Source organism: Anomaloglossus baeobatrachus, chromosome 10, assembly GCF_048569485.1.
Source record: "Anomaloglossus baeobatrachus isolate aAnoBae1 chromosome 10, aAnoBae1.hap1, whole genome shotgun sequence".
Lineage (NCBI taxonomy): Eukaryota > Metazoa > Chordata > Amphibia > Anura > Aromobatidae > Anomaloglossus > Anomaloglossus baeobatrachus.
Window position 1 is genome coordinate 46,712,243 of NC_134362.1, and position 24,108 is coordinate 46,736,350.

At 47.3% G+C, this 24,108-nt stretch overlaps 2 protein-coding genes across 4 annotated transcripts in view; one reads left to right on the forward strand and one right to left on the reverse strand.

Annotated features, from left to right (window-relative positions):
* The window catches only part of SPTBN2 (spectrin beta, non-erythrocytic 2), a 279,074-nt gene extending 259,956 nt beyond the window's left edge, over window positions 1-19,118 (forward strand). For both annotated transcript variants that reach the window (XM_075326530.1, XM_075326531.1), the window contains exons 33-37: window positions 4,809-4,856; window positions 5,147-5,376; window positions 8,005-8,178; window positions 8,323-8,365; window positions 18,150-19,118. In XM_075326530.1, the coding sequence (XP_075182645.1) occupies window positions 4,809-4,856; window positions 5,147-5,376; window positions 8,005-8,178; window positions 8,323-8,365; window positions 18,150-18,371 (717 nt within the window). In that variant the 3' untranslated portion in view covers window positions 18,372-19,118. The remainder of the gene's footprint in view (window positions 1-4,808; window positions 4,857-5,146; window positions 5,377-8,004; window positions 8,179-8,322; window positions 8,366-18,149) is intronic.
* Window positions 1-24,108, reverse strand: part of RCE1 (Ras converting CAAX endopeptidase 1) — a 433,314-nt gene that overhangs the window by 373,069 nt on the left and 36,137 nt on the right. The gene's annotated exons all lie outside the window — the stretch shown is intronic.

Here is a 24,108-nt window from a genome sequence, read left to right on the forward strand (position 1 = left end):
ATCATTCATAGATAACACATTAACATTGTCAGGAGTCATGTCAATACTGGCTGAAGGTTCAGCCTTTGGGGCGGGGCCAAACTGGGAGGTTATTTGCCCCAAATCTGTCCCAAGTAGCACGTTTGCAGGGATCCGATCAGTTACCCCCACCTCCCTCACCCCTCGCCCTGCGCCCCAGTCCACATAAATGTCAGCAACAGGCAGCGCCGGGTCAATGCCCCCAATCCCGGAGACAGCGAGGGTTTTTCCAGGGATCAAGTCTTGGGGGGACACCATCTCAGGCCGCACCAGAGTCACCTCCGAGGCGCTGTCTCGCAGTCCTATGGTCACAGACTGGCCGACGGTGACAGGTTGGAAGCTGTCCAGGGACCTACCACCACCCCCACCCACACAATACACCTTGGGCGGCCCTTGGGACGGGGACGGAGCCGGGGCCTTGGGACGCTGAGGGCACATGGCCTTGAAGTGTCCAGGTAGGTTGCACTGGTGGCACCGTCTTGGTTCCGCCACGGGCCTGGAGAGGGGAGTTGAGGGGGACACCCCCTGCAGTCTAGGGGCAGGTGGGGCAGTCGCAGAATTCATCTTACCCCCTCTCCAGGTGCTGCTGGTGGCCGCTCTCCTGGCCTCAGGGGCCCGGTTGTTGGTGTAGTCATCGGCAAGGGCAGCTGTAGCCGTGGACCCCTTTGGCTTCTGGTCTCGGATGAACTGGCGGAGATCCTCAGGGCAGTTCCACAAGAGTTGCTCCGTGATGAACAAGTCCAGGATCTCCGGTCCGGTGGAAAGCTGCAGGCCTTGGGTCCAGTGGTCGGCAGCTCGGGCAAGTGCCCGCCGGTGGTCAGCCCAGGAGTCCTTTGGTCCCTTCTGTAGGCTCCGGAACTTCTTGCGGTAGGACTCTGGAGTGAGGTTGTACTGTTGGATCAGGGCCCGCTTGATGGTGTCGTAGCCCTGATCTGCCTCAGCAGGCAAGTCCCCAAGGATTTCCAGGGCCTTACCCCTTAAACGGGGGGTCAGGTATTTGGCCCACTGGTCCTTGTCCAGATGGTGCTGCAAGCAAGTCCGTTCAAAAGCAGTCAAGAAAGAGTCCAAGTCTCCATCCTTCTCCAGCACTGGGAAGTCCTCAACACGGACCTTTGGAAGTTTGGTGTCTTGAAGGTCACGTGTGGCTGATGAGGGCCGGAGCTGAGCTAGCTGCAGCTGGTAGTCACGCTCTGCCTGTCGCTCTCGCTCTCGCTCTTCACGCGCTGCTTGCCGCTCCGCAGCCTCACGCACTGCTTGCCGCTCCGCAGCCTCAGCATCACGCGCTGCCTGCCGCTCTGCCCTGTGCTCTGCCAGGAGTCCCTTGTAGCCCTCCTGGTCTCCAGCCTGGAGAAGGGCCATAGCCATTTGAAGAAGGCTATCCGAGCCTCCCAGGCTCGGTGGAATGGCACGTGGTGATCTGCGGCCCGCTGCGGAGCCTGGTGATTCACTGTCCATTGCAGAGCGGAGGGCTGGCATCTGGCTCGTTGAGGACCCTTGGGTGAGCTGCTCCTCCTCTTGTCCAGCAGTGCCCGGTTGTGCAATGTCCTCTGCGGAGCTGTTTTCTGGCGTCGAGCTCCTGGAGGACTCGTGGGCAACCTCCTCATTACTGCCCACAGCACCGTCCTCCCTCTCTTCGGCTCCTGCTTTAGCATTGGCCAGTTGCATAGCTCTGCTCCTGGTGCCATCAGCCATTCTTGCAGACTTTTGGTCACTGACACAGAACTGACACCTGATGCCTCCACACACCTCACAGTATCTGCACTCTGACACTCTAGTGTTGAGCTAGTCTGAAGACCCCAGCAGCCACAGCTGCTGCAGGCAGTCTTTAGTGTCTGGGAGTATGGGTCTCACACTCACACACACTATTATCTCGATCCCACCGCTTGCCACCAATATGTCACAAACCACCGGGGGGTCACTCAGAAATCCCCCGCGCTGGCTACCAGTACGTCACAATCGGGGGGTAACAAGTGGGGGTCACCCCTCCTTTATACCTCCCGACCGACAGACAGAGCACGTGACGCGCTCTCTAGCGCCCCTCTTATAGTCAGGCCAATTATGGAATTGCCCGACAATAAGCAAGGAGGCCGCTATACTACTTATGCCGATTATTGAAGGGTCCCCGGTGAGAGTAGGGTATATATTCCCCCGACCTCCGCGGGCGGAATATATAATATCTTCCCGAATCTCACTGGCCTCCCCACAATAATCCTTGGCACAACTCGCTGCCACCAACCGCTTCACGGTAACTATTAGCCGAACACACAGACGTGGGATTCAAGATCGAGATAACAGAACAGCCCAAGATTAATTATATAATTTAATCGCCTAAAGCACACTAGAACTACAATATATACAATAGGGAATCTACAGAATATACATATGTCAGAGTACAGTTACAGATAAAGCATGGGTTACAAACAGGTATACAATTACATCAGTTACCTTGTGTGTCTGGCCACAGGGGGGCGCTGTAGACCAGGTTTCTAGGATTCTTCCTCACAGGTCTTTCCCAACCAGGCCCCCGAGCAGAAGAACACTGGAAAATGGCCGAAGTAGGGTTATCAACCTGGGCAATCCAGGTCCCCTCCTACCTTAGTGACCTCACAGGGAAGCACTGCCACTCCCCCTGCATGGATCAGAATTATCCAGCAAAGGGGATATTGGCCATAACTTTGCCTGGGAGCGTCGTAGGCGGACGCCAATGCTCTCATTGTGACAGTTATGAATTTAGCTACAGAACGAGGGGACTCATGACCTGTCTGCCAGTTCCCCATTGGCTGATATCACGCCTGGGGCATTTCCCAATGTCCTGCTCCCATAAAAAGGGTGTGCCGGCATCGTCTGCATGCGGAGACACCATTTTTATGGTTGCCATATTTATCGGAAATATGGCTTGCGAGATATGAACCATTTTTTACTGGAGTCGTTCTGTCTGCTAGTTCCATAGCCTTGCTAATGAGATACAACTCTTGTTACAGGGTGACGGCAGGGAGTCATCCTGTGTCCTTTGTCCTAAAGCCACCTAATTTCCATATCACAGGACATGGCCATGGAGTTTGTTGCTAAACCAGTTGTGTGAAGGAAAGGGGGGGGGTGACACCAGGAGAGGGCTTCCTGACATACTTGAATATCATGATTTATCGTCATATCTCCGGATTTACCTCACATAAATAATATAAATATTATTTATATATAGATATATAAAAAAAATTTAATTAGTAATAAACTATTATATATATTCTAAAATATATACGTGTGTGTGTGTGTATATGTGTGTATATGTATGTGTGTATATATATATATATATATATATATATACATACATACATACATACATACATACATACATACATACATACATACATATACACACATACATACATACATATACACACATACATACATACATATACACACACACACATACATACATATACACACACACACATACATACATACACACATACATACATACATACATACATACACACATACATACATACATACACACACACACATACATACACACACACACACAGTTCCTTTAAATTAGAGCTGGTAGTGTTCCCCTCTGTACACTGTTTGGTTGCTGATCAGTGGGGGTGCCTGGTGCAAGCCCCCCATCAACCAGATAGGACATAAATATCATAGTGGTGGATACTCCTTTTGCACTTTTACCTATGTGGTCATTAAAGTGAGTATAAACCCATTTTTTTTATACGGTAATTCAGCATTGCTAGAGTGGGGGGTCCCCATTGAGGACCCTCCTTTACCGGCCAGTGGGAGATCGGCATCTCTTACTGTAATGCATTGTACGAACAGCCCATAGATAATAAACAATCGGCCTTGGTTATGTGATGGGCACAGATTTTCCCAGGTTATTAGACCTGTATCTGATCACTAATGAGCCTTTTGTCAATCCCACGACCAAACCGGGATCTGATCCCTGACGAGCTGTGGCCCCTTGTGTCCATCACATGACCAGACCGGGATCTGATCCCTGACGAGCCGTGGCCCCTTGTGTCCATCACATGACCAGACCGGGATCTGATCCCTGACGAGCTGTGGCCCCTTGTGTCCATCACATGACCAGACCGGGATCTGATCCCTGATGAGCCGTGGCTCCTTGTGTCCATCACATGACCAGACTGGGATCTGATCCCTGACGAGCTGTGGCCCCTTGTGTCCATCACATGACCAGACCGGGATCTGATCCCTGACGAGCCGTGGCCCCTTGTGTCCATCACATGACCAGACCGGGATCTGATCCCTGATGAGCCATGGCCCCTTGTGTCCATCACATGACCAGACCGGGATCTGATCCCTGACGAGCCGTGGCCCCTTGTGTCCATCACATGACCAGACCGGGATCTGATCCCTGACGAGCCGCGGCCCCTTGTGTCCATCACATGACCAGACCGGGATCTGATCCCTGATAAGCCATGGCCCCTTGTGACTATCACACAACCAAACCGGGATCTGATCCCTGATGAGCCGCGACCCCTGTCACCATCACACGACCAGACCGGGATCATATCCCTGACAAGCCTCCTATTCAATTGTCTGGAAAATAAGAGACATTAATTCGGAAAATATATTAAAACCTTCCATTATACAATGATGAGCATGGTCGATAAAACTGGAATATCTATTTTAGCTCCAAAGAGCGCAACAAAAAAATCAAAAACCTATGAATAAATTTCTATAAAACTTTTAATTTGCAAACTGTTATGTTATTTATCTATAAAGTAGCCTGAAATGTAATAGAATATACCTGTTTCTGACAGCCGTCGAGTGATGCCAGGCGGATTGATGACAGCTTCTCTGAGAATCAGGTATTTCATTCATAGAACGACTTTTTTTTTAATTTATTTATTTATTTTATTATTCTTATTTATTTTTAGTGTTGGATATCATTTTCTATTTTACTAAATTGTTAAAACACAATACCCTACATTCTCTGATTTTAAATTGGAGGTTGGAGATGGATTATTGCCGAAAATATTAAGGCGTACCTCGCCATGGATTGTAAGACCTCTGCTTGCAGTCATTAAATGGGATCGTGGGTCTTTTGTTTTTACTTGTGATAAATGACAGAAACGACAATGTCATTCTAATTCTCCAGGGGTACGACACGTCAGAGGCGGCTAATGGAGCAAAGACTGATTTCATTCCAAAAGACGGCAGCCCCCCGCCCTCGCCGCCGATCTCCACGCGACCGACATTCTCGCCTATAAATCTCCAGACGTCAACTCTACCAATTAGCAGTTCTGATCCGTTCACTTCGGAGCAGATGGAAGGAATGCTGCACCGCAAACAGGAGATGGAGTCTCATTCCAAGAAAGCAGCCAATAGGTGAGAGAGATGTATGCCAGATAACACCTATATACAGCAGGAACATGGGGTCCATCAGTCATATTAGGTAATGGGCACAGCTCACCTCCTCCTGTATAAAGACTGATAACACCTCTATATAGTGGACTATGCAGGACTCACCATTCACAATAGGTGATGTCACAGCTCACCTTCTCCTCCCCCTGTACAATGATTGATAACACCTCGATATACAATAGATAACATAGGACCTCCCACTCATAATAGGTGATATCACAGCCCACCTTCTCCCCCCCTGTACAATGATTGATTTAATAACCAAGGATCCACCACTCACAATAGGTGATATCACAGCTCACCTCCTCTTCCTGTACAATGACTGATAACACCTCTATATACAGTAGATAACATAGGACACCCCCTCTCATAATAGGTGATGTCACAGCCCACCTTCTCCCCCCCTGTACAATGATTGATTTAATAACCAAGGATCCACCACTCACAATAGATGATATCACAGCTCACCTCCTCTTCCTGTACAATGACTGATAACACCTCTATATACAGTAGATAACATAGGACACCCCCTCTCATAATAGGTGATGTCACAGCCCACCTTCTCCCCCCCTGTACAATGATTGATTTAATAACCAAGGATCCACCACTCACAATAGATGATATCACAGCTCACCTCCTCTTCCTGTACAATGACTGATAACACCTCTATATACAGTAGATAACATAGGACACTCCCTCTCATAATAGGTGATGTCACAGCCCACCTTCTCCCCCCCTGTACAATGATTGATTTAATAACCAAGGATCCACCACTCACAATAGATGATATCACAGCTCACCTCCTCTTCCTGTACAATGACTGATAACACCTCTATATACAGTAGATAACATAGGACACTCCCTCTCATAATAGGTGATGTCACAGCCCACCTTCTCCCCCCCTGTACAATGATTGATTTAATAACCAAGGATCCACCACTCACAATAGATGATATCACAGCTCACCTCCTCTTCCTGTACAATGACTGATAACACCTCTATATACAGTAGATAACATAGGACCCCCCCTCTCATAATAGGTGATATCACAGCTCACCTTCTCTTCCCCTCCTGTGCAATTACTGATACCTCTATATACAGTAGATAACATAGGACCTACCACTGACAATAGGTGATATCACAGCTCACCTTCTCCTCCCCTCCTGTACAATGACAGTTAACACCTCTATATACAGTAGATAACACAGAATTCACAATAGGTGATGTCACAGCTCATCTTCTCCTCATCCTGTATAATGACTGACACAACTCTATATATAGTAATCAGTGTTCCCAAACTCCAGTCCTCAAGGATCACCAACTGTGGTTGTTTTCAGGATTTTCTTAGTATTGGGGAACACTGTAGTAGATAACATAGGTCCACCATTCACAATATGTGATTTCACAGTTGACTTCCTCCTGTACAATGACAGTCAACACCTCTATATACAGTAGATAACAAAGGACTCAGTTCACCTCCTCCTCCTCTACAATGACTCATAACCCCTATATATAGTAGCTAACAAAGGATTCACAATAGGTGAGATCACCACTCACCACCTCCTACTCCTCCTGTACAATGACAGATAACACCTCTATATACAATAGACAATACAGGATCCACCATTCATAATAGGTAATGTTACAGCTCACCTCCTACCCCACCTGTACAATGATTGATAACACTCTATAAACAGTAGATAACGCAGTATCCACCATTCACAATAGGTGATGTCACAGCTCACTTCCTCCTGTACAATGACTAATACTTCTATATACAGTAGATAACACAGGATCCACCGTTTACAATAGGAGATATCACAACTTACTGTATCCTCCTGTTCATCTCCTCTTTATCCTGTCTCTGTAGATCAGTGTTCCCCAACTCCAGTCCTCAAGGATCACCAATGGTGCTTGTTTTCAGGATTTTCTTATACAATAGATAACACAGGACTCAACAAACACAATAGGTGATGTCAGAGCTCACCTCCTCCTCATATACAATGACTGATCACCTTTAAATTCAGTAGATAACACAGGATCCACCATTCACAATTGGTGATGTCACAGCTCACCTCTTCCCCCTCCTGTACAATGACTGATAATACTTCAATATACAGTAGATAATGCAGGATCCACCATTCACAAGAGGTGATGTCACAGCTCACCTCCTCCTTCTGTACAATGACAGATAACACCTTTTATATACACTAAATAACACAGGATCCACTATTCTCAATAGCTTTCACAGCTCGTCTTCTCCTCCTCTCTGCACATTAACCTTTGTCCTAATCAGAGCTGCTCTAGATAACAGAATAGAATTCAATGAGTCAAAATTTGTCTATGGCCCACGTGCCTGCTGTAAAGCATGTATATAAATGCGGATAAAGGGGATGTTTACTACTGAACAAACTCTTCAGGTGCCTCAGATCAAATGAAAGATGATATATATATATATATATATATATATATATATATATATATATATATATATATATATATATATATATATATATATATATATATATATATATATATATATATATATATATATAAAAATATACTTTATACAGCTATTTTCTCGCCCCTCAGGTCCTGGCAAAATGTTTACTGTGTTCTGAAGAAGGGCAGTTTGGGCTTCTATAAAGATGTGAAGAGTGCGGGCAGTGGCATGACGTACCACGCCGAGGTGCCCGTCCAGCTGGTGGGAGCACAATGCAGCGTGGCGCATGAATATAAGAAGCGCAAGAATGTCTTCAAGCTCAGGTAAGAGTATAGCGAGTGCGATGCTGGAGGGGCGCAGCGTCGTTAGCCGGGGGTCCGTTTCTCCTCGCTTCGCAGTCTGACTTGCAGCCATATGTGATCGAATTGTTTACTCGGAATAAAACCTATTATTTCTTGCTTCCACAGTTTACCGGATGGGAAGGAGTTTCTCTTCCAAGCAAAAGATGAGGTGGGTGGCTTGAAGATTAGAAAGCGGAAATTTAGTATTTTTTGTTAATTGCGGGGGAAATTGCTCTTTGGAATGAGAGATTTTCCACTGCAGAAATACTTTGTGCTGAAATGCTGCGAATTTGTCAGAGCTGCCGCTGTACTCTACGGCACGTGGATAAGATTTCCTAATACTCGTAGTGTCCGAGCCACGTGAGACGACCCGTTTTAGAACCAATTTTTACAAAGGGCGCCTTGTACAGAAGGGTCAGCCTTCTCCAAAAGTCAGTCACTAGAGATGAGCGAAATAAATCTGCAGGACCCTACTCAAGCGGCCACATCAGTATCCCACATCTGCCGGGCGAGCGCCCTGGGCAGCGCCTCCTTTCTGCCAAGCAAGCACCCTCTCCTTTCTGCGGGGCGAGCCGCCCTGTGCAGCGCCTCCTTTCTGCGGGGCGAGCTCCCTGTGCAGCGCTTCCTTTCTGCGGGGCGAGCGCCCTGTGCAGCGCCTCCTTTCTGTGGGGCGAGCCGCCCTGTGCAGCGCCTCCTTTCTGTGGGGCGAGCTGCCCTGTGCAGCGCCTCCTTTCTGTGGGGCGAGCCGCCCTGTGCAGCGCCTCCTTTCTGTGGGGCGAGCGCCCTGTGCAGCGCCTCCTTTCTTTTTCGCTCCTAATTGGGAGACCCAGACAATTGGGTGTATAGCTATTGCCTCCGGAGGCCACACAAAGTATTACACTTAAAAGTGTAAGGCCCCTCCCCTTCTGGCTATACACCCCCAGTGGGATCACTGGCTCACCAGTTTTGTGCTTTGTGCGAAGGAGGCAACACATCCACGCATAGCTCCACTGTTTAGTCAGCAGCAGCTGCTGACTATGTCGGATGGAAGAAAAGAGGGCCCATACGAGGGCCCCCAGCATGCTCCCTTCTCACCCCACTTCATGTCGGAGGTGTTTGTTAAGGTTGAGGTACCCATTGCGGGTACGGAGGCTGGAGCCCACATGCTGCTTCCTTCCCCATCCCTTTTTACAGGGCTCTGGGTGAAGTGGGATTCTATCGGTCTCCAGGCACTGAGGCCGTGCTCCATCCACAGCCCCTGGTATCGGCTGGACATGGAGCGGAGTATCTTCAGGGACATGGCCCTGCTACATGGAGGTACTCTGTGTCCCTGTGGGGACCGCGCAGACACACGGCAGCACTGCTGGGTGTGTTAGTGCGCCAGGGACAGCGGCGCTGTCCGCACTAGTGCCATCGCACACCACAGCGTTGCTGGGTGTGTTAGTGTATTGGGTGACTACCGCGCTAACCGCCGCTGCCGTTTTTATTTAAGGCGCCGCTGGGATTTGTGGTGCGCCGGGGACTTCCGCGCCGGCCAGCACTGATATGCCGGCCGCGCTTATTAACTCGAGTCCCCGGCTTCTGGGCCTAGTCTCCCTCCGTTACCGCCCACAGGCCTGACAGTCAGGGTAGGGGCGTGACGCTGCATAGCACAGCAGCGCTGAGAGCTGGAGTATGTTTTGCATACTCCACCCCTCTCACTGTGTGCACTGTGAAACCGGATTCCCGCACTTTCTCAGGCACGCCCACGGCTTCCTTCTCTACACAGGACGCCGGCAGCCATTAGTGTCAGTTTCTGTACGATACAGAGACAAGTGTGGAAGACCCTGACATTCTGATAGTCACACAATCGCTGCAACAGGCGTTAAGCAGCACCTGTGGTGCTAACCCCACTAGTGCAGAAGTGCACTTATAGATATGCTTGTACTATATACATTGCACTGTTTGGTCGCACGTTGTATATACCCTCCTGGATTGTGCGGAGGAGTTATCAGCATATTCTCTGTGTAAAACAAAGGTGCAGAACCACATGTTTTTCTATGCAGCCGGTACAGCATGTACGGCTATACGGCCGGCAGGTTACATAGACCCCCATTGTATCAACTCAGCCGGAGTCTCTGCTAATGGCCAGAGGATGAGGACGGTGTCTGCAGTATTTACTGTCAGATTTTCTGAGACTATGGCTATGATACTAGAAGCCTAGCAGTCCGGACATGTCTCTCACAACATGGGCACTGTTGAATCATTGATCCATGGCCCCCCTCAGTGTGAACAACTAACAGCTCCGGGAATGTCACACGCATCCCAGAGTCACGGCTCTGCACAGACGTCAGTCCCAGACAGCCTAAGCGGGCTCACTATGAGCGGCCCTCGGTTTCATCAGGGTCCTAGCAGAAGGACTCTCTGTGTAATGAGGCGGAAGTAGCGGCTCAGGATTCTGATCCTGAGACCGCTCTCAATCTGGATACACCTAATGGTGACGCCATAGTGAATAATCTTATAGCGTCCATCAATAGAATGTTGGTTATTTCTCACCCAGCTCCTCCAGTGGAGGAGTCAGCTTCACGTATTTTTCTGGACCACTCTGCCTTCAGAGAGGCAGTCCAGGAACACCACACTTATCCAGATATGCGCTTCTCCAAACGGCTTAGGATACACGTTATCCCTGCCCCCTGACGTGGTCAAGGACTGGACCCAGTGTCCCAAGCGGCATCCTCCAATCTCCAGGCTTGTAGCTAGATCCATAGTTGCAGTGGGAGATGGAGCTGCACTTAAAGATGCCACTGACAGACAGATGGATCTCTGGTCTAAATCCATCTATGAGGCTGTCGGCGCACCGTTGGCTCCAGCATTCTCACCCTTGGGGCACTCCAAGCTATTTCAGCTTGTCTTACACAGATTGACACGGTTACACGTACATCTGTGCCGCAGGTGGCATCCTTAACCTCTCAAATGTCTGCATTTGTTTCTTACGCGATTCAGGTTGCCCTAGACTCTGCGAACCGTGCGGCAGTAGCCTCCGCTACTCCGTGTTTTTAAGCAGAGCCTGGTCTGCTCGTTAAGTGAATGGAAGGCAGATTCTGCTTCCAAAAAAGGGTGCTTAACCAGTTGCCTTTTTCTGCTGACCGACTGTTTGGTGAGCGTTTGGATGTAACCATTAAACAGTCCAGGGGTAAGGATTCATCCTTTCCTCAGCCCGGACACAACAAACCCCAACAGAGCAGGAGGCAGTCGGGGTTTCGGTCTTTTCGAGGCTCGGGCAGGTCCCATTTTTCCTCGTCCAATGTGGACTCAAAAGGATCAGAGGAGCTCAGATTCTTGGCGGGCTCAGTCACCCCCAAAAAAGAGACAGTCTGAAAACCCGCTTCCAAGGCGGCTTCCTCATGACTTGCGGCCTCCTCTCTCCGCATCCTCGGTCGATAGCAGGCTCTCCCGCCTTGGCGATATTTAGCTGCCATAGGTCAATGACCGTTGGGTGTGAGACATTCTGTCTCACGGGTACAGGATAGAGCTCACTTCTCGTCCTCCAACTCGATTCTTCAGAACTTCTCCACCTCCCGGCCGAGCCGCTGCTCTTCTGCAAACAGGGTGCACTCTATAGGCAGAAAGAGTGATGACCCCCGTTCCTCTTCAGGAACAAGGTCACGGTTTTTACCCCAAATTATTTGCGGTGCCTATAAGAACGGGCCGTTCCGTCCCGTTCTGGATCTAAAACTGCTCAGCAAGCTCGTGGACACCAGGCGGTTCCGGATGGAATCCCTCCGCCATGTCATCGCCTCAATGTCCCAAGGAGATTTCCTAGCATCATTAGGCATCAAGGATGCTTATCCACACGTGCCGATTGATCCAGAGCACTAGCGTTTCTACGCTTCGTTATAGGAGACGAACACCTTCTGTTCGTAGCTCTACCTTCCGGATAGCGACAGTCCCACTGGTCTTCGCCAAGGTCAGGGCAGCAGTAGTCACAGTCCTGCACTCTCAGGGTCACTCTGTGATCCCATATTTAGACGATCTACTTGTCAAGGCACTCTCTTAGGAAACATGCCGACACTGCCCGAACGTTGCGCTGGAGACTCTCTAGAGTTTTGGGTGGATCATCAACTTTTTAAAGTCAGATCCGACCCCGACCCTATCGCTAACATATCTAGGCATGGAGTTTCATACTCTCTCAGCGATAGTGAAGCTTCCGCTAGACAAACAGCATTCACTACGGGCTGCAATCTCTTCTTTAAGAACCAGTCGCACACATTAAGACGCCTCATGCACTTCCTACGTAAGATGGTAGCAATGGAGGCAGTTCTTTTCGCGCAGTTTCATCTGCGTCCACTACAATGTGACATTCTCCGCCAATGGGACGGGGAGTCGACCTCCCTCAACAGAGTCGTCTTTCTTTCTCAGGCGGCCAAGGAATCTCTACGGTGGTGGCTTCTTCCCACCTCATGGTCAAAAAGAAGGTCCTTCCTATCCCCATCCTGGGCGGTGGTCACAACGGACGCGAGTCTATCAGGGTGGGGAGCAGTTTTTCTCCACCACAGCGCTCAGGGTACGTGGACTCAGCAAGAGTCCACCCTTCAGATCAATGTTCTTGAACACAGAGCAGTGTATCTTGCCCTACAAACCTTCCAACAGCAGCTGGAAAGCAAGCAAATCCGACTTCAGTCGGACAACTCCACAGCGGTGGCATACATCAACCACCAAGGAAGAACGCGCAACCGGCAAGCCTTCCAGGAAGTCCGGCAGGTTCTGATGTGGGTGGAAGACACGGCATCCACCATATCCACAGTTCACATCCCAGGCGTGGAAAACTAGGAAGCTGACTTCCTAAGTCGCCGGGGTGTGGCCGAAAGGGTATGGTCTCTTCACCCGGACGGGTTTCAGGAGATCTGGTGCCGCTGACAGAGGCCGGACGTCGATCTAATGGCGTCACGGCACAACAACAATGTGCCAGCTTCATAGCACGGTTTCACAATCATCGAGCTCTGGCGGCAGACGCCTTAGTTCAGCATTGGTCGCAGTTCCAGCTACCTTATGTGCCACCTCTGGCATTGTTGCCCAGAGTGCTGCGTTAGATCAGGACCGACTGCGGCCGCGCCATCCTCGTCGCTACAGATTGGCCGAGGATGTTGTGGTTCCCGGTTCTGTGGTGCCTCACGGTAGGCTAACCGGGGGCACTACCAGACCAATCAGACTGGCTGTCTCAAGGGCCATTCTTCCATTTGAATTCTACGGCCCTCAACCTGATGGTGTGGCTTTGAGTCCTGGAACCTAGTGTCGTCAGGATTACCTCAGGACGTGGTTGCCACCATGAGACAGGCTAGCATACCAACGTCCGCCAAGATTGACCACAGGACGTGGAAGATATTCTTATCTCGGTGCTCGGCGCAGGGTGTTTCTCCCTGGCCGGTTGCATCGTCTATGTTTCCTTCCTTCCTGCAATCTAGGTTGGAAAAAGGGTTGTCGCTCAGTTCCCTTTAGGGACAAGTCTCAGCGCTATCTGTATTTTTTCAGAAACGACTTCCTCAGGTACGCACGTTCCTACGGGGAGTTTGTCTTCTCAGCACTCCGTACAGGCGGCCGTTAGAGCCCTGGGATCTGAACAAGGTTCTAATTGCTCTCCAGATGCCGCCTTTCGAGCCTTTGAAAGAGGTCTCCCTTCCCGCTTTTCTCGGGAAGTGGCCTTCTAGTAACGGTCTCGTCTCTTAGGAGAAGTTTCCGAGCTAGCAACGCTCTCATACAAATCTCCCTTCCTGGTCCTTCACCAGGACAGGGTAGTTCTGCGTCCGATTCCGGAATTTCTCCCTAAGGTGGTATCCCACTTTCATATCAATCAGGATATCACCTCACCTTCTTTGTGTCCTCGTCCAGTCCATCAATTTCAGAAGGATTTGCATCTGTTGGTTCTGGTGAGAGCACTCAGGTTCTACTTCCCGCATGGCGCTCCTGCGCCACCCGGATGCACTCTTTGTCCTTGTCGCTGGTCGGCGTAAACAGTCGCAAGCTTCTGAATCCACCCTGGCTCGGGGGATCGAGGAACCAATTCTTGAAACCTACAGTTCTACTGGGCTTCTGGTTCTCTCAAGGCTGAAGGCCCATTCTACCAGAGCCGTGGGTGCATCCTGGGCATTACGGCACCAGGCTACGGCTCAGCAGGTGTGTCAGGCACCTACCTGATTGAGTCTGCATACTTTTACCAAGCATTTTCAGGTGCATACCTACGCTTCGGCAGACGCCAGCCTAGGTAGATAAGTCCTTCAGGCGGCGATTGCCCACCTGTAGGAAAGGGCTGTTTGACGGCCCTATCACGAGGTATTCTTTTACCCACCCAGGGACTGCTTTTGGACGTCCCAATTGTCTGGGTCTCCCAATTAGGAGCGAAAAAGAAGAAGGGAATTTTGTTTACTTACCGTAAATTCCTTTTCTTCTAGCTCCAATTGGGAGACCCAGCACCCGCCCTGTTTTCTCGGGGTTTTTCTGTTTTTTCGGGTACACATGTTGTTCATGTGGTATGGTTCAGTTCTCCGATGTTTCCTCGGATTGAATTGGTCTTTAAACCAGTTATTGGCTTTCCTCCTTCTTGCTTTGGCACTAAAACTGGTGAGCCAGTGATCCCACTGGGGGTGTATAGCCAGAAGGGGAGGGGCCTTACACTTTTAAGTGTAATACTTTGTGTGGCCTCCGGAGGCAATAGCTATACACCCAATTGTCTGGGTCTCCCAATTGGAGCTAGAAGAAAAGGAATTTACGGTAAGTAAACAAAATTCCCTTCTGTGGGGCGAGCCGCCCTGTGCAGCGCCTCCTTTCTGTGGGGCGAGCTGCCCTGTGCAGCGCCTCCTTTCTGTGGGGCGAGCCGCCCTGTGCAGCGCCTCCTTTCTGTGGGGCGAGCCGCCCTGTGCAGCGCCTCCTTTCTGCGGGGCGAGCGCCCTGTGCAGTGCCTCCTTTCTGCGGGGCGAGCCGCCCTGTGCAGCGCTTCCTTTCTGCGGGGCGAGCGCCCTGTGCAGCGCCTCCTTTCTGCGGGGCGAGCCGCCCTGTGCAGCGCCTCCTTTCTGCGGGGCGAGCCGCCCTGTGCAGCGCCTCCTTTCTGCGGGGCGAGCCGCCCTGTGCAGCGCCTCCTTTCTGCGGGGCGAGCCGCCCTGTGCAGCGCCTCCTTTCTGCGGGGCGAGACGCCCTGTGCAGCGCCTCCTTTCTGCGGGGAGAGCGCCCTGTGCAGCGCCTCCTTTCTGCCGGGCGAGCGCCCTGTGCAGCGCCTCCTTTCTGCCGGGCGAGCGCCCTGTGCAGCGCCTCCTTTCTGCCGGGCGAGCGCCCTGTGCAGCGCCTCCTTTCTGCCGGGCGAGCGCCCTGTGCAGCGCCTCCTTTCTGCCGGGCCAGCGACCTGTGCAGCGCCTCCTTTCTGCCGGCATGGCGCGGTGTCATTTTGCAGCATCACCTATCACGTCACGCCAGGATGTCTAGTCAACAAAAGAGCGACTGATACCGGCGGGGCGAAGGCGGTTCACAGGGCCCTCGATGTGGCCGCTGGAGCAGATCCGGTGAATCGTCTCGCTCATCTCAAGTAGTCGCTTCTTCAACAATTTTGGCAAATCCTAATTTAAATGTCTGATCCATAGTTATCTGACCAGTTGATCGCAAACTGTGTCCCTTGACCCCCGGTTATGGTCTACATAAAGCAGACATGTATACAGACGAAGACAGAATTGGAGGCAACCATGAATTAGAGTTATGGAAACTGCATCTGTGTAGATTCTCCGGCTGGAGTTAAGGCATCCCCCAAATGATGGGGGTCCTAGAACCAACATTCAAAAGCCCCCTTTACACTACATGTTTTATACTAGGGTGTTTCCAACGAGATGCATGAGGCTCATTGTGATCAAGTGCAGGATAAAAGTTAAAGTGCTCATTTGGACCAAAACTGGACCAAGGATTATGACTTCCATCTTTCAATGAACTTCATCTTTTTTGGGTTAGAGTTAGTCTCTAAATGTTACATTTATTGACCATCTGCACATTTGTAAAAAATGGAGCAAAAAGCACTTCTGGCTGACTGCACGTACAGGATCTGAACACCTTTATGAAATGCCAAAAAAAGAGACTGTTTGCCCTCTAACGCTAAAGCATGAAAACCGTGAATGTAAGATTATAGATACATAAATGCTAAAGGAAATCTAAAAAAAAGTTAGATATTTGGCATACAAAAATGGCCATTTTTATATCTGCCCAGTAGCCACGTCAAGGCATACCTCATTACTGGGTACCTACTCTGAACTGAGGCCTCTCTCTGGGTTTTATGTCATGTTCAGTTATGCACCTGTTCATCTTGCAGTTTTGGGAGTGCAGTCAGTCTTTTTGTCTAGATTAATGGGGGTCATGCCTTCTGACCGTGCACCACTCCCCCACTAGCTACAGGTGATTTTTTATTTTTTTTTATTTTAATCTCTATAGCAGGTTCCTACTTGGGAGGTTTTTAAACCCAGAGAGAGGCTTCAGTGTAGGTACCTAGTATACGAGATATGCCTTGACGTGGCTAATGGGCAGATATAGAAATAGCTGGTTTTCTATGCTAAATATCTCAATTTTTCTTAATTTTTTTTTTTTAAGCAGTAATGCAGGTCTATATTCTTGCATTCATGGTTTTCATACTTTAGCATTTCAGAGTGCAACTATCTCTTATTTTGTCATGTTCAGTTATGCACCTGTGTATATTGTAGTTTTGGGAGTGCTGTCAGTCTTTTTGTCTACATTTAAGAAATGCGAGTTCTCGCTCCATAGGGAACAGACCCTGGGGTGGCGAAAGTGCTCGAGTTTAATAGCAGATTTGTCTAAGGCCACATTCACACTGTTACTCTCCCCGTCCAGTGGTTCTGTTGGGTCTTCCATCTGAACACCCCTCCCCCCCGCCCACGCATAACAGGTTTCGGACGTATATGCCAACTGGTCCATTGACTGTCAAGGTGCAGGTGGAGTCACCATGTGCTCTGTCATACACCATTTTTGGGAGTATACGCCTATTGGAGGCAGAAACGCAGACGTAGTCGACTGCATCTGGGTGTCCGCCTCCAGAAAGCGTATACTCCCGAAAATAGTGTACAACAGAGACACGGTGACTCCATCTGCACCATTAGGGCTCTTGCACACGTTGCGTCGTGTCCCTGTAGAAATTTCTGAAGGGATTTGACAGCTCGTGTGCATTTCAAATCGCTGCAAAAACACTGCGTAATGAATGAAGTGTTTCTGCAGAAAAGAGCCGATTTCATGCGCTCTGGATGTTGCCTCTCCTATATACAGAGCGGGAGCAGCATCCAAAGCGCACGGAATAATTGACATGTAGCTTTTTAGAACGCAGCGATTTGGAACAAAATGTTGGCATCCAAATCGCTGCACTCTCAAACTCAACGTGCGGATGAATTATGCACAATCTTCATAGATTGTGCAGGGGACGCAGGACGCATGCATTTACGCTACGGTGCAATACGCAGCGTAAATGCATGAAATTTGGCAACGTGCACATGAGCCCTTAGTCAGTGGCCCCATCGGCGCATATATCTGAAACCTGTTTTGCAGGGGGAGGTGGGGGGGATGTTTTGGATGGAAGCCCTAATGTGGCTGACTGAATCACCATGTAATCTATTGTGCACCATTTTTGAGAGTACACGCCTATTGGAGGCTGACACCCAGACAGTCTACTACGTCTAGGTGTCCACCTCCAAAATACTTCCGAACATGGTGCACAACAGACCACACGGTGATTCCGTCTCCACCATTATATTCAGTGGTCCCGTCGGCGCATACATCCGAAACCTGTTTTGTGGGCATTCGGACGGAAGTCCCAATGGGAGCTTGGAACGCAGTGTGAATGCGGCCTAATTCAGAGATACTTTTGTTGCAATGGCTAAAGTTCTGCCACTTTGGTCAATGTGGGGCTGTAGGTCTCATGTACATAATCATGTCACCATTGTAATCCTGTTCTCTTCCTTCTTCAGGCTGAGATGAGCAGTTGGATGCGGGTGATTAATGCCTCACTGTCTTCCTCGACTAGCGATACTTCAGAGCTTTCCCCAAGCGTACCCAAAGGAATGACCCGGGCGATGACCATGCCTCCTGTGTCCCCCAATAGTGCCACAGAGGCCAACGTGACATTGCGTAATAAGGATGGAAAAGAAAAAGATCGAGAAAAACGATTTAGTTTCTTTAAGAAGAAATAAATTACCAATGATGCTCATCTGGACGGGTCGCCCTGTCCACATCTTAACTGCAAATAAGGCCCTGTCACGCCAACAGCATGGGACCTGTGGGCAATTGTGGGGGCTTGGGTGGTTGTGTGGGTAAATTAAAAAAAAAAAAAAAAATGGAAAAAAAAAGACCACAGCATTTTATATACATATATATAAAATTATATGCGTAACAGCCGCCTCCAGTGATGGACAGACTCAGACCCTTCCAAGTCAACATGTCGGATCCCGAATAGAAGCTCCGTCTGCACCGATCACAGTTGAATTGTGGCTTTGAGGCATGTGAGCCATTCTTGAGGGGGTCTTGAATTCATTATCATTAAATTCTTTCGTCTCAATGGGGGTCTTTCATTGTCTCTGTGCGCATGTCCAGCCATCGGCGTTAGAGAATCAAGTGCACATATTGCAACCTGAGGACGAAGATGCAATAAACTGAACGGACTCCGCTCTTATGCCTCCGACGTGAACGACGGTACTTCTGATCTTAATATTACTGGGTGAAAGCGCACGGCCTCCGTAAGCGTGACTTTACTACGTACACAATGCTGCCTGATTATCACACATGCTGTATATATATATATTAATACATTTGAAATGGACTGTGCTGGATTTTACTGTCTGCAAGCGGATCATTTTAAATTGGGATTTGGTACAAGAAAACAATGTTTGGGGGAGAGCAACTATTTTATGGCACAAGGATAAAAAAAAAAATGAGGTTAAGTACTTTGCAAATGAGTCTTATTGAATGAGTGAGGAACCTTCCGAAAAATCAGGGCGAGCGGCGCAAGGTGGGCGCTGCATTCAATCGCATTGCACCAGGCACTGATCGCCTATTGTACGTTTTTAAGCCCTTTTTTTCTTTTCTTTTTCTACATAGTTTAATTTTAACTATAAAGACGGATGCCTGTGGTCGGGGGCGTCACATTCGGGGTTGAGGATTACTCCTCTGTTGCATGAGAGGACGCCGGCACTATACATAACAGTTGGTGGGGAGGCGGCACAGGCACAGATCTGGCATTGGGGTCCATGAGTATAGGAAATGTATTTTTAAAGATAAAAACAATATTACTTTCAGTATCATATAAGCTGAAAGTAAGAAAAGAAAAAAATATACATACGGTGTGTGTGTGTGTGTATATATGTGTATATATATATATATATATATATATAATATATATATGTATATGTATATGTGTGTATATATATATATATATATATATATATATATATATATATATATATATATATATATATATATATATATTTTACACGGTACCGACCAAAAGTTTGGACACACCTTCTCATCTCTAGAACAACTGTTAAGAGGAGACTTTGTGCAGCAGCCTTCATTGTAAAATAGCTGCTAGGAAACCACTGCTAAAGACAGGCAACAAGCAGAAGAGACTTGTTTGGGCTAAAGAACACAAGGAATGGACATTAGTCCAGTGGAAATCTGTGCTTTGGTCTGAGGAGTCCAAATTTGGGATCTTCATATCCAACCACCGTGTCTTTGTGCGACGCAGAAAAGGTGAACGGATGGACTCTACATGGCTGGTTCCCATCGTGAGGCATGGAGGAGGAGGTGTGATGGTGTGGGGGTGCTTTGCTGGTTACACTGTTGGGGATTTATTCAAAATTGAAGGCATACAGAACCAGCATGGCTACCACAGCATCTTGCAGCAGCATGCTATTCCATCCGGTTTGCGTTTAGTTGGACAATCATTTATTTTTCAACAGGACAATAACCCCAAACACACCTCCAGGCTGTGTAAGGGCTATTTGACTAAGGAGAGTGATTGGGTGCTACGCTAGATGACCTGGTCTCTACAGTCACCAGACCTGAACCCAATCGAGATGGTTTGGGGGTGAGCTGGATCACAGAGTGAAGGCAAAAGGGCCAACAAGTGCTAAGCATCTCTGGGAACTCCTTAAAGACTGTTGGTAAACCATTTCCGGTGACTACCTCTTGAAGCTCATCAAGAGAATGCCAAGAGTGTGCAAAGCAGTAATCAAAGCAAACGTTGGCTACTTTGAAGAACCTAGAATATAAGACACATTTTCAGTTGTTTCACACTGTTTTAAGTATTTAATTCCACATGTGTTAATTCATAGTTTTGATGCCTTCAATGTGAATCTACAATTTTCAGAGTCCTGAAAATAAAGAAAACTTTGAATGAGGTGTGTCCAAACTTTTGGTCTGTACTGTATACACACACTTTACAAATGGCCAGATGTACCTGCCAGCCACAGCCAGAGTTTTGGTTTTGCCAAAATTATCCAAGACCCCTCCATGGCCTTTGCTCTTCTTCTTCTTCGGTTGGCCAAGCTTCTGGCCAACCCAACAATGTCCGGGATGCTCTTCCAGCGCATAGTCCAGTGTGAGGAGTGCGGACTACAACTTAAGCAACACATGATATAGGGTGCTTTTTTTTATCATTCCAACCCCAACGTTTCCATTTTAATAATCTAGCACCCGCCTTCTACAAAGTTTGACCTATTCCCAAAGTATTTAGATATAGAGTTGAAGATGTTTTATTTTCCTGTACAATGTACTTTTTTCTTTAGCTTTATAACTTTTTTCCTTGGGTGATCAGAAGATATTTGTTGCATTTGATATCTGCTTTTTACATTTTTATGTGTAGTTTGGTGAATTTGGGTGGATTTATTTAATTTTTTTTTCCAAGGGTGTATAATATTCTGCATCGCGCAGAACGCTGCATTTCATTTATATAAAAATGATGGGGGTGGGAGGAATCCAAGCTCGAGGTTTCTGCTGCGTCTTCTCGTTCATCAGTTTTGGACATTAATTGGAAGCGATATATATTCAGTGGTAGGGGGATGTGCACACGACTGTCACATTTATTCCGTATATCTGGAAAGAGTTGGTTTTGCAAAATGTGGATGATTTTTTTTATAATTTCAATTCTGATGAATTCAGCAGCAACAGGAATCTCTATAAAAAAAAAAAAACTTAAGGGCAAAAATAAAAAAACTGCACCAGAAAATCAGCATAAACCTAAGAAATCCTGATATACACAAGGTATGTTCATTTTGGAGTTGGGGGAAGTTAATGATTTTTAGGCTTCACAGTTTTTGTTTTTTTTTTGAGGAGTGACATTGCTTTTTAGGCTATATGCACACGTTGATTCTTTTCTGCACAGAAAAAAAAATGTTCAATTTTTACCGTGTCAATGCTGTTTATTTTTCATGCTTTTTTTTTTTTTAATCTATTGAGATAGGGAAAACGCAGGAAAACAAAAAGGTAGAAAACTCAATCACCAAGAAAAAATGAAGCAATGTGCGCACAGAGGTTCAGCATTCTCATAGACTTTGCTGGGATGGTTTTTTTTCCTTGCAATATTTATTAAAATCTGCACAGAAAAAAAAGCAATGTCCGCACAGCCTTAGTCCTTGTGTACACAGCATTTTTTGGTGCCGTTTGATGCCCAAATCTGCATGTCTATCCTTATACCAGCAAAGTCAATGAGAATTCTGAAGTCCTGTGCACAAGTTGCTTTTTTTTTTTTTTTCTCTTCTTCATGCACTTTTGAGTGCGGAAAAATGAAGCATGTCAATTGTTGGTGCGTTTTCTTTTCCTGTGCTTTGTAACCCCTCAAGCCATTGATTTCACTAAAAAAAAAAATTTCATTTTTGTTTTGGTTTTTTTTTTTGGTGCATTTTTTTTTCCACAAGGTGCAGAAAGTTTCTGCACCAAAAACTCAGCGTGCGTGCATAACCTTAAAGAGTTTTTGGAAGAGTTTTTCTTTCCCTGAACTTGTTTTTCAAAGGTTTTTTTTTTTTGTTTTTATTATTTATAAATTGTAGTTTTTGGGGCTTTTTTTGTTTGCTTATATTTAAGTTTTAGGGTTTTGGTTTTTTTTGTCTGCTTGACAAGTTTGGAGCACAATCTACTTCCGCAAAGTGATGTGCTCCACCCCAACCAATGCCCTTTTTTCCCCCCTCCCCCCAAAAACCTCTTCCAAAAAGAAAAGCAAACTTCATTTCCAATACAAAGAGTATTTATTAAGCAGATCTCCTCTAAAAACCCCTTGTGAAATGTATCCTACTTTCTAGTTTACCTGCCCCTTCCGGACAAAATAGTTTTACAGATTGAGATTTTTTTTATTTTTTTTTCTCCTGCAAAATTGTTGTTTTTGGTTTTTGTTTTTCTTTAACTTACACAATATTCAAGATAGAAACACAATAAAAGCACATATATTACCAATATATATTTTTTTCTCTTACTGTCTTCCTCTCCTTTTAGAAAGCTGAGACGTACAAAGAAAATCTCCCTATCTCAGTACATCCTTCCCTTTCCTTCTCCTTTACAAGACTTCAGTTTGCTGCAGCAGGAGCCTCCCCCCTCTGCTATTTCTGATATAGGAGAATCAACCACCTTCTCTAACAAGAGAAGTAATGGATGGAATTTCTACAAGACTGGTTTTTGATTAATTAAGGATTTTTTTTTATTATTGTTGGGTTTGGTGATCCTTCTAACTCGTCCTTATGATTTTATTATACAGGGTTTTGTTTGCTGATGTACTGACATGTAGGGCTTTGTCATTACCAACCTATACTACCTATAGGTACCTATACTTCATTTCTTGAGAAAAGAAAAAATGAATGCTTGAATCTGATTTGTTCCTGTGGGTGACACAATCCATTTTCTTATACCCATGTTTTTTGCAATTTTCCATCTGATGTAGCCTTTTGTTAATGAAACTTTTTGTCTTTGTAAATACGGTTTAGCTTGAACCTCTTGAATATGAAGTTTGAAAGCAATAGAAATAGTGTGGATGTAACACGCCGAATCCCATGTGTCACTGGAATGTGATGTTGATTTAGAAAATTAAAAAGTAAAATAAATTCCCCAACCCTGCCTGCAAATGCATTAGTATCTCTTCTTGTATCCACCTTCTTTTTCATTCAGCACAATTGGAGTAAACACACAGCTGTCATTGTAATCCTGCCTCTGATGATAAGGCGCCTGCTGAAAACTCTTCCTGGGCAGACAAATAATGAGGAAGTCTGTGCACAAGTAAAGATGGAAAATTATCACATCCTTGGCACTAAATTATTGTTTGATGCTTGCTTTCTATGGCCATGCATATGAGACATTCATTATTATTATTTATTATTATAGCGCCATCAATTCCATGGCGCTTTACATGTGAAAGGGGTGTACATAATAGGGACAAGTACAATAATCAAACACTACAAGGCACAGACAGGTACAGGAGGAGAGAGGTCCCTGCCCGCGAGGGCTCACAGTCTACAAGGGATGGGTGAGGACAGAGATGGTCGTGCGGTGAGGGTTACAGCAGGTTGTAGGCTTGTCGGAAGAGGTGGGTCTTCAGGTTGCTTTTGAAGCTTGTCAAGGTAGGCGAGAGTATGATATGCTAGGGTAGAGCGTTCCAGAGTATGGGGGAGGCACTGGAGAAATCTTGGATGCAATGATGGGAAGAGATGAGGGGAAAGTAGAGCAGGAGATCTTGTGAGGATCTGAGGTTACGTGCAGGTAAGTACCGGGAGACAAGGTCACAGATGTAGGGAGGAGACAGGTTGTGGATGGCTTTTTAGGTCCTGGTTAGGGTTTTGAACTGGAGTCATGGGCCAATAGGAAGCCAGTGAAGGGATTGGCAGAGAGGCGAGGTCAGGGAGTAGCGGGGGGACAGGTGGATTAGCCGGGCAGCATAGTTTAGAATAGATT